The 10,614-nt window shown below is 41.5% G+C and overlaps 2 protein-coding genes across 3 annotated transcripts in view; one reads left to right on the top strand and one right to left on the bottom strand.

Moving 5' to 3' along the window:
- Window positions 1-46: 46 nt before the first annotated feature.
- On the top strand, window positions 47-1,591 carry KRTCAP3 (keratinocyte associated protein 3). 2 transcript variants are annotated; one of them, XM_051976254.1, is made up of 7 exons: window positions 47-164; window positions 261-445; window positions 532-591; window positions 694-882; window positions 982-1,116; window positions 1,223-1,336; window positions 1,479-1,591. In XM_051976254.1, exons 1-6 carry the CDS (start codon window positions 62-64, stop codon window positions 1,328-1,330), a joined length of 780 nt encoding a protein of 259 aa, XP_051832214.1. In that variant the 5' UTR covers window positions 47-61; the 3' UTR covers window positions 1,331-1,336; window positions 1,479-1,591. The 2 variants fall into 2 exon arrangements, with proteins under 2 accessions (XP_051832214.1, XP_051832213.1); XM_051976253.1 differs by having other exon boundaries at window positions 1,476-1,591.
- The window catches only part of IFT172 (intraflagellar transport 172), a 42,523-nt gene continuing 33,489 nt past the window's right edge, over window positions 1,581-10,614 (bottom strand). Inside the window, exons 36-48 of the mRNA XM_051976249.1 lie at window positions 6,027-6,125; window positions 5,720-5,829; window positions 5,549-5,612; window positions 5,357-5,443; window positions 5,061-5,177; window positions 4,315-4,425; window positions 4,082-4,201; window positions 3,006-3,101; window positions 2,808-2,867; window positions 2,626-2,724; window positions 2,204-2,357; window positions 2,000-2,091; window positions 1,581-1,796 (exon numbers count right to left, since the gene is read on the bottom strand). Of these exons, the coding sequence (XP_051832209.1) occupies window positions 1,707-1,796; window positions 2,000-2,091; window positions 2,204-2,357; window positions 2,626-2,724; window positions 2,808-2,867; window positions 3,006-3,101; window positions 4,082-4,201; window positions 4,315-4,425; window positions 5,061-5,177; window positions 5,357-5,443; window positions 5,549-5,612; window positions 5,720-5,829; window positions 6,027-6,125 (1,299 nt within the window). The 3' untranslated portion in view covers window positions 1,581-1,706. The remainder of the gene's footprint in view (window positions 1,797-1,999; window positions 2,092-2,203; window positions 2,358-2,625; window positions 2,725-2,807; window positions 2,868-3,005; window positions 3,102-4,081; window positions 4,202-4,314; window positions 4,426-5,060; window positions 5,178-5,356; window positions 5,444-5,548; window positions 5,613-5,719; window positions 5,830-6,026; window positions 6,126-10,614) is intronic.

Raw genomic sequence — 10,614 nt, 5'->3', positions numbered from 1 at the left:
GGCCCTAAGGATTAAGGGGCGTGGCTGGGGCCGCAGGTGGGGGAAGGGGCCGGACTAGAGAATGCGCTGGGCGGGGCGGGACCCAGGCTCAGGTGTACCGGAAGGCGGCCGGGTGGCCGGCGGCGCTGGGAGCATTATGTGCAGTGGCTGCCACTGTCGCTTCGGTAACTTTCCCGGGGGGGAAGGTGGGGTAGGGTAGGGTGCTGTGGCAGATCATTCAATCACCCTCGGGCTCTTCTGTTCCCTCTCGGTACCCGCAGACGCGGCCCAGGGCCCCCGCCGGCTCATGCGCGCCGGCCTCGCCTTGATCTTAGTGGGGCACGTGAATTTGTTGGTGGGAGCCGTGCTTCACGGCACTGTCCTACGGCACGTGTCGAATCCCGGCGGAACCATCACCCCCGAGTACACCGCGGCCAACGTCGTCTCCGTGGGCTCGGGCCTTCTGGTGAGCGGGCGGGCGGGCAGGGCGGGGCAGGGCCCGGCTGGGCGGGCCGGAATCCCGCTCTCATCTCCGAGCCTTTGTTTCCCTAGAGCGTAGCCGCGGGACTCGTGGCGCTGCTGGCCTCCAGGAACCTCCTCCTGACTGCGCTGGTGAGGCTGGGCGAGGCGTTGGGGGGGGCTACTTCTGCTCGGTGTGCGGGGAGAGGGTGCCAATGGGGAGCAGCTCCATTAACTTGTGCGCCCCGCCCCCAGCACTGGGCCCTGCTGGCCGTGTCCCTGCTGAACCTGCTCTTGTCCGCTGCCTGTTCCCTGGGGCTACTGCTCGCGTTCTCCATGACCGTCGCCAATGGAGGCCGTCGCCTGCTGGCCCAGTGCTATCAGAGCCTCTCCGACCCTTTGGCACCCGCTGACGACTGCCCATTTGACCCCACCCGCATCTACGTAAGCATCTTCCAAAGTCTGAATCCATCCTTGCATTCTTTTCCCAATGCCCAACTGGGAATACTTCCCAGGCCGCTCCCCCACCCCTCTGCCCTCTAGGAGACTGCGCTGGCGCTCTGGCTTCCGTCTATGCTCATGGCTGCAGCCGAGGCTACTTTGTCTGGATACTGTTGTGGGGCTGCCCTTGCCCTTCGGGGGTTCCAGCCCTGTGGGGAGGAAGGACTGCTGCAACAGGTAAGAAAAAAAGGAGGGCAAAGGAGCTGCCAGGAATTGAGGGCGGACTGGGGAGTTGTTTCAAAACTTGGGCATAGGCCAAGGCCCTAACCCTTCTCTTTTATAGCTTCAGGAACTAGAAGAGCCTGAATTCCCCAAGGGGAAAAGGCAAGAAAATGAACAGCTTTTGGAACAAAGTCAAGAAATCCAGACTGTGAGGAAAAATTGGGTTTAGCAACAGGTAAGGAGCAGGAAAAAAATAAACTCAGGGGGCTGAATCTGGGTAGAGAGTTATATACATATGTCACTGTTTTCCTTTCCTTTTTTCTACTACCTCCCCACCACCCTTTTTGCCAACATTAATTTTCTACTTTCTCCAGCAGTTCTTGTGATTGGAGCGGACAAGCCTTAGGTGACATTTTCTTTCCCTCCTAAAACCATGCAAAAACCCAGATTGTGATGATGTAAATAATTGTAATAAAAGACTTGTTTACTACTTTTATTTAGTTTCTTTGGCTATGTAAGGAGAACGGTGATCCAGGATACTCTCTGAATTTTAATGTAGAACAGCAATACGGAGTCTTAAAAATGCTTTTCTCCATCCCTGTGTGTCACTGAAATGAAAAACTGGTGCTGGGTAATCCTCCACACCACTGGCTAATGAACTTGAGGACATCTTGGCACACTGGGCTATGGGAGGTCTGTGGGAAAGAAAAAAAAAATTCCTGGTAGAAGGGAAGCGATTTGGCAAGAAGTAAAAGTAGCCCCTATGCTAACCTCACACATGCTGAGTGGCATTCTTTACCACACTCTTCCCCCATCCTGTTAAGAATGTCAGACTGGTTGGGTGGTCTAGAGAAACTACTGTTGTCCCCATCTTCTCTAGTTTCCTCTGCAAACAAACCTTGATGGCCATAAGAAACTTATTCCAGTTGTCCTTGTTGGCTGCTTTCCCTGGTCGCTTAAATTCGATCTTGTTCCTTAGGATTGGGTACCCTGGAGTGGGAGGAGGAGCATGTACTTTTACTACCTGTTTTATATACCCACCAGAAACAAGAGCATAGTGAAGGTGCCTTGTTTGTCTTTCTTCCATACAAAGGTTTTGTACCTGTAATAAGGCAGGGCAAAGCCCGGACACCAGTACTTGCTGCTACCAAGGAAGCTTCATAGGCACCTCGTTCATCCCGAGGTAGAACCTGCTCTAGCCGCTGGTCCATTGAGACCGTGAGAACCCAATCCCGAACTTCTTCTCTTTGGGCCTCCTGGTAGGGCATGGGAAGCAGAACTCAATTACATAATATCACAGCATGTCGTCTGGCAAATTGGGTTTTTGCACAGCTTTTCCTTTATTCCGATCATACTTTCACTGAGAAGTTCCCACAGGCAAACCACCTATTTTCCCTATGTTTTCTATCCAGGGGAAAAGAATGAAAATGTTGCCTTTTTCTGTTCACCAAGGAACTGGTGGAGAATTTTCCTTAGCTGAACTCTGACCTGACCAATCAGGCTCTTCTCAGCCTCAGTCCTTACCGGCACATGTTGCTTTGCTGGTAGTGGCACCTCAAAGGGAATGTCTGTGTCCTGAAAATCTGAGTGGTCGAGGGCATCCAGAGTGCCTTCCTCTATTGCCTGGAGAAGTGTCGAGAGAAAAATGGTGAGACTAACCCGGTACAATCAGCCACTTCCCTGGGCACAGCTGCCGCTTAACTTACATCTGTCAGATCCAAGAAACGGTTCAAGAAGATGAATGCCATGTTTTCCCAGCCTACTGCCTACGTGGGAAATAATAATTAAGGAAAGGAGAATTTAGTAATTAGGTTCTGGTAAACAGGGTCCCTGATTCTCCCATCTATCCCAGTCTCCTTGCTATTAATTACTTTGGCCACACAGTTAACCATTTCATCACTCACCTTAGCAGCTGTGCCTGCTTCATAGAAAGCCTTATCTGCAGGGATTAGTTGGGTGTGTCGTAAGAGGGATACAGAAAGACGAGCAGCCACTGACTCCTAAGAATTATGATTTTAAAAATAATTAAACCAAGGGTACAGGCCTGTACCAGGGAGGCTGCAGCCTCAGAAAGACAAATGACATGACCCAGAAAACGCAACTCTATACAAGTATTTATCCTCTCTGGACTCTTTGGTGTCCATTTCCATAATGAACAGGTTGGACAAGATCCTTCTAAGTTAATGTTAAGTTCTAACTTTCTGTGTAAATTCTTCCAGCTTTATGAGTCTTATTATGATTCTAAGTACCTAAAGACAATGTGTTGACAAACATGATGTACATCATGAGATAAAGAATGAGGAATAGGAATTGCATAATTTATATTTGTAACATAGCCATGGAAAGCATCAGAAATCATTATACGAATAGGAGAGCTGGGCAGTGAATAGACACACTGAAGGTGTGTCAAAACTCTTCACAATGTCTGAAAGGCTGTCAGGTATAAAGGGAAGATACTTAATCTAAGGCTGCTAGATGGGTGCCTATTTGGCAGGTTAAAAATTAAGAGCTTTCTAGCACTCAGTAGCTCTATGTCATAGAAAGAGGGCTTGCCTCTGCACTGGGTAGATATCAGTTCTAACCTAGATGTGGACACTGACTAGCTGTAGGTTCATGATTTTTGGGAGACTCAGTGCTTTCAACTACTTTAAATATTGAAGTGCTATATAAATGTGATTTATTATTTAATCACCAACATTTAGAGCTATCAGAATTAGAATGTTTGCCCCAGGAAGTAGTGAATTCCCAATGATAGGAACCTGGATTCAACAATCTCTAAGGGTCTTTTTGATTCTTCTAAGTAGTAACATTAATCCAGTGCCAAAAAAGACCTGAGACTTAACTTGTCATTGTACCTCCTATATAAATCTAAGTAGGTGCTGTGTATAGCATGAACTTGAAACCTGCTTGCATCATTAAGAAGTCTTGAATATGCCTCAAAAAGAGTATTATGCTCCTTCAGCCTTTCCTGTCATCTCACCAGCTGTTTGATGCTTTGGGCTGCAGAACGGGTGGCATAGTAATGAGCAATCAAAAGCATTGTCTCAAATTCTTCATGGGCTGCTGAGTTTGCTTCACTGGATTTCACTAGGTTTTCACACTGTGGGGAGAGGAGGGAAAATAAGTTTGGAATTCACTGTAACATGAACCCTGAGAAGAGGCACGGAGAGTATTTCTGTGATCAAAATATGTAAACAAACTCTTGACTCTCACCAAATTGAAGAGGACATCCCGAAGGTCAGCCCAGCTGTGATAGGCCTCAGCAGTGTTAGTTCCAGGGGAGCTCACCATGTCTGTGAAGATCCTTTTATAAATGTTGAAGTTCTGGAAATTATTGGAGTGAGAAAGAAAGAAAAGAATATTAGTGAGAAGGAAGGAACTGGAATTGGAAAAGATTTATTGTTTGGAAGAAGGGGCATTAAATGAGCGGAACTGAGAGAAGGTTTTTCAGAGGCCAAGGAGTATGGAAGCAGGAAAAAAAAGTTAATAAAATGATGTAAACTAGGAATTCATTTTTATAGCATTTTGTAACAAAGCACTTGCCTCACAACTCTAGTACAAGTAGTAGTATTCCTATTTTGTAATTGAGGAATTGAAGTTGAGAGGCCAAATGATTTGTCCAGGGTCACACATAAGAGACTGGGAATATTTCCTATTTCCAGTAGCAAGATTAGCTTCTGAAAGAATGTTCCTGATGAATCAGCAAAGATTTCATGATGTTAAAAGTTTAAAGGATTTCCCAAAATATGGATGTGTTTCAGCAAGGTATGTATTTCCAAAGGACCACTTCTTTCTAAGATATGGTGGGCTATCTAGGCAGGTGTAGGACAGTTTTAGGTGAAGGGAAATTCTGAGGACAGGAACTAGATTATACACAGGGATTCTCCTCCCCTCTGTTGTGACAAAGGTCCATAGGGAGAAAGAGATTCTGTGAAGTTTCCCCCAGGAAGAGCCAGTACCTGTGGGTTGGCAGGTGCTCCGTGCTGCACATAGAGAGCTAGTGCCTGAGCACAGCCCCCCTCTCGGATCAGGTGGGTTGAATACAATGCCACATACTTGTGCAAGATCTTGTAGTTCTGTCCAGAGAAGAAGATGGAGGGGAGAAGTTTGGGATCAGAAAGATTTGGAAGCATGGGTATATTTAAGAGAAAAGGAGGATGTGAATACAAGTGGAATAGCCTTAGACAATGAAACTATAGGCAAATGAGGGGAAGTGGAAGCAAAGAGCTAGGGATGGGGTGATGGGAACACTTACCTGCTTGGTGGCTGTCTCAATGCATTTATCCCATTGACCCTGCTCCACATACAAGTCCAGAGCAGCCACAACATCCACGCCTACAAGCTATTGACAAATTGAAAAATTTCCATGAATATGAGAGAGCAGCTCTCTTTAGTCCCTTCCTGAATTCTGTCTCCTCACCAACTTTGGCATTTTCTGGCAACTCACCGAATCCACTTTGCCCTGGTTCTTCAGGAACTCTTTATATTGCTGGTCCACATAGTCCTCATACCTAGGGAGACAGACTTAATCTCTTAATTGCTAGAAGCCTATATCCCATTTCCACTCTCATCCTTAAAGTGAAAGGTTTCTAAGTAAAGGGTGGGGTTTTGCATTTACCTGGGATCTAATTCCTTGGCCACTCGCTTGGCCTTGTTCCATTCTTCACCCTCCATGAAAGCGTCAATTGCTTCCTTAATTAGGTCTAAATTCAGATAGAGTTCTGCAGCCTAAAAAGTTACAAATCAAATATTAGAGATTATCTGTCATCTCTACTCCTTAATAATACATATTCCTCTCTTTCCCAGAGTCACATCTCTAGCCCATCATATTTTGAGTTCTGGGACCTCCACCTCTGCCCTGCCCCTAAACCATTGTAACTTCCTTTGTAACTCCCCTCTACTGTATTCCCCACCACCCCACTTACAGCACTATGCTTCCCAATTCCGATCAATTGGGGACCTACAGCCCGAACAACTTCCAGACTACGTTGTGGCGGTAGAAACTTGATGGAGAGTTCAGCTGCCTGGAGGGAAAAATGAAAAGGGAGCAGATGCTAAGACAGCCAGATTCTGATAGAGCTCTCACCATTTTTATTTCATAGAACATAAATGGACTAATTCCTATGATTATAGGTAGATGAATGGTCCATCTAAGCAATCTCTCCTGTCACCTGTCACAAATTCCACTGATACTCTCTTCCATAACATTTTTTAAAACCTACCCACTGATTCATAATAACCTTCACATGACCCAACAAATAGCCTGTTTCTCTAAAGTTATCCCAACTTCCTTTTCTCATTAAGAATTCTTCACTCCAGGAAAATAAATAGAATCCTCTACTCTGGAACTCAAATCGTTAGTGACTATTTCCTATGCATCAGGCATTGCCCTAAGCTCTGGGGAGGCAAAGAAAAGCAAAAGTGGCTCCTGTTCTTAAGGCATTCATCTTCCAATAGGGAAAACAATATGCAATATCTATGTACTTAACAATCTGCATTCAAGGTAAATAGAAGTTCTCTCCCAGAGAAGGTACTAGCAGTGGGGAGGATTGGGAAAGACCTTTTACAGAAGTAGGGCCACAAACTGTTTTGATGTACATCAGGTGGAGGAGATGGAGAAAAGCATTTCAGGTGTGAGAGACAGCCAGAAGGCAGGGAGTTGGAAAATAGAAGGTCATAAAGGAAAAACAGTAAAAGAAGACTTGTATTTCCAGATTGTAGGGTATGTGAGAAAAAAGTAAAAGGTAAGACTAGAAATAGAGAGGGGGCCAATCGTGAAGGGCTTTGCAAATCAAGCAGAGGTTGTGTATTTGATTATAAAGGTAATAGAGAGCCACCAGAGTTTACTGAAGTGGAGAGAGATCAGACTACTGCTATCAGGGAACAAGGAAGTGTACTCCCCAACATCTTGATTATTTTTGGGCTACATAAAGGAGAGGACAAACTAAATAATAAAAGCTTATGCTTTCACATACAAATATATATGTAATTGAATGTGTCTGCTCATAATTATTTATAATAAATTATTTTTAAGTGACAGTTTGGGATTAGCTAATCCTTAGCAACTTCAAGGCCTCCATCAAATTAATCCATTCTCCATCATTCTTTCATATGCTGTGGCTGCCTCCCTGTCCTTCACTTCTAGGTAGTCTAATTCAGTAAGTGCAAAGGAAAGTGACCATTCAAGGAGCATTTACGGAAGTCACGAAATTTGTCATGGAATTTGGATTGTGTCTTAAAGGGGCTGTCAAACAGATGGAGGAATTGAGGTGGAGAACTCATTTTAGACATGAGGCACTGCAAAAGTAAAAGCAGAGGCAAGAGAGAACAACAGTGTGGCATGGAAGGTAGTTGGAATACAGGAATTTGTTTAGTAGGCAATGGGGTTTTTTTTTTGAAGTAGAGGGATAAATGATGTCAGAAGGGTACATTTGGTCTTTAGAAAAAAATTTTTCTCAATATTTTATTTTTGCTATTACATGTAAGAATAGTTTTCAGCCTTCATTTTTAAAAGACTTTGTTTTCCAAATTTTTCTCCTCTCCTTTACCTCCCCCCTATTCCCCAAGGCAGCAATCTAATTATAGGTTTAAAATGTGCAATCCTTTAAAAAATATTTCCGTATTTGTCACGTGTGCAAGAAAAATCAGACCCAAAGGGAAAAAAAAAAAAACATGATAAAGGAGAAAAAAACACAAAAAAGGTGAAAATGCTATGTTTCAATCCATATTCAGTTTCCATAGTTTTCTCTCTAGGTGCAGATCGCATTTTCCATTCCAAGTCTGGAATTGGCTTGCCTTGAAATTGCTATGAATCCTCTCATTGTTGAAAAGAGTCAATTCCATCACAGTTGATCAATATGTATAATCTTACTGTTGCTATGTACAATGTTCTCTTGGTTCTACTCACTTCACTCAGCATCAGTTCATGTAAGTCTTTCCAGGCTTTTCTGAAATCAGTCTGCTGCTAGACATTTCTTATAGAAAAATAATATTCCATAAAATTCATATACTATGATTTATTCAGCCATTTTCCAATTGATGGGCATCCACTCAGTATCCAGTTTCTTGCCACTACTAAAAGGGCTGCTACAAACATTTTTGCACATGTGGGTCCCTTTCCCTCCTTTAAGATCTTTTTGGGATATAAGCCTAGTAGTAACACTACTGGGTCAAAGGGTATGCACAATTTTATAGTCCTTTGGGCCTAGTTCCAAATTGCTCTGCAGAATATTTGGATCATTTCCCAACTCCAGCAACATGTATTAGTGTCCCAATTTTCCCACATTTCCTCCAACATGCATCATTATCTTTTTCTGTCATCTTAGTCAATCTAAGAGGTGTGAAGTGGTAACTCAGAGTTGTCCTAATTTGCTTTTCTCTAATCAAAAGGGATATAGAGCATGTTTTTCATATGATTATATATGGCTTTAACTTTTTTATCTGAAAATTGTCTCTTTGTATCCTTTGATCATTTTATCAACTGGAGAATGACTTACATTCTTATAAATTTGAGTCAGTTCTCTATATAATTTTATAAATAAGATCTTTGTCAGAAACACTGTAAAAATTATTTCCCAGCTTTCTGCTTCTCAGAAGGGTGTATTTGTTAAAGAAATTCATATGAAGGAATAAAAAGTCAAGAATCTCATTCACTGGAAATAATGGAAAAAAAAGTGAAAAGGAAAAGTCTATCAATACCAAATCTAAAAATATACTACAAAACTGTAATCATCAGAACTACTTCATAATGGTTGATCAATGGAACATATGAAGTACTTAAATAGTACTGAACCTGAACTATTGGGTTAAGAGCACACTATTCAACAAAAACTGCTGAGATAATTGGGAAACATACTGGCAAATACAGATTTAGACCAAGAATTCTTAACAGGGTATTCAGACTGGACAGATTTTAGGAGGAGTTATAAACTTGAATGTGAAAAAAAATTTCATCTAATTTTCACTAAACTCTCAATTTTAGAATTTCTTTCAAGTTATGGAGCAAGGAAAGTAGTAAGTCCTTACATAGTGCCTATGTACCAGGCTTTTTACAGATCTGTCATTTGATTCTCACTACAACTCTATAAAGTTTAAGTACTTTTATCCAATTTTATAGTTGAAAAACCTGATATTAATATCTATCATTGCAGATATATATGTGTGTGTGTGTGTGTGTGTGTATGTGTGTATATATATATATGTATGTATATATATGTGTGTATATATATATGTATGTATATATATGTGTGTGTGTGTATATATATATATATGTATGTATGTATGTATATATGTATATATTGGTATAATGTCTTGCCTCGTCAGCTACTAAATATTTGAAGACAGATTTGAATTCCAGTTTTCCTGACTCCTTGCCCAATCCTCTGTGCACTATAGCATTCCATAGCTGCTTCTTTGTTTTAAAACTTTATTCTGAAAAGAGGTTACAAAGCTCTTTACCTGATTGCTAAAGAGGTGCATGAACCATTAAAAACTAAGCCTAGTTTAAACCAGTATTTTATCTCATATCTAGAGAAACTTGAAATGAATACATGTCTTCAATATATAAGGTCAATGGAGAAGCAAGAAAGAAAATACTATGGGCCGGGGAAGAGTTCATTACCAAATGGCATAGAGTGGATCCCAGAAGATAAAACAACCAATTTTGATTATATAAAACTCAAAAAGTTTTTGCCCAAACAAAACCAGTGAAGGAAAATGTATGTTGGAGGAAAAAATCTCAATATCAAGTTTCTCTGTTATATTTAAGGTATGTATATCTAAGATATATAGATAGAGAGAGAGAGAGAGAGAGAAATATATAGATATAGATATATAGAATGTTAGAATATATGTAACTTAATAATAATTAAAGAAATGTTAAGTTAAAGCAGCCAGTTTTGAGATTCCTTCTTACAGTCACCAGACAAAGTTGATGAAAACAGGCATACTATCTCCCTCCCATGCCAGACAATTGGGGTCAAGTGACTTGCCCAGGGTCATACAGCAAGTATTGAGTGTCTGAGGTTATCCACTGTGCCATCTAGCCTGCCCCAAACAGGTACCCTGTTGATGAAGCTTTTGAACTGAATTTTGGAGCCAGTTTGGAATTATGTCCAAAGAGCTATTATATTATGCACACACTGATCCATTGATACCAGAACTAGGTTTATACCCCAAAAAGGAACTACATGTACAAAAATATTTATAGTAGCTTTTTTTGTGGTGATCAAGAATTGGAAATTAAGAGTTCTCTCATGAATTGGGGAATGACTAAACAAGTTATGGTCTATGAGTGTAATGTGTTATAATTTTAAAAATAACCAACAAAATTATTCCTGAGAATCTTAGTAAGACTTCTATGAAATAATGCAGAGTGAGATAAGCAGAACTTATGTTTTTACAATAATAACATTCTACAATAATAAAGTAAGAGAGACTACTTTGAAGGACTTAAGAATCAATATAATAACTAACTGTATTTAAAAAAGAATTCACGATGAAGCACTCTACTTA

This window comes from Antechinus flavipes, chromosome 2 (assembly GCF_016432865.1).
Source record: "Antechinus flavipes isolate AdamAnt ecotype Samford, QLD, Australia chromosome 2, AdamAnt_v2, whole genome shotgun sequence".
Lineage (NCBI taxonomy): Eukaryota > Metazoa > Chordata > Mammalia > Dasyuromorphia > Dasyuridae > Antechinus > Antechinus flavipes.
Note: the sequence above shows the minus strand (reverse complement) of the source record. Positions and strands in the feature narration are given on the sequence as shown.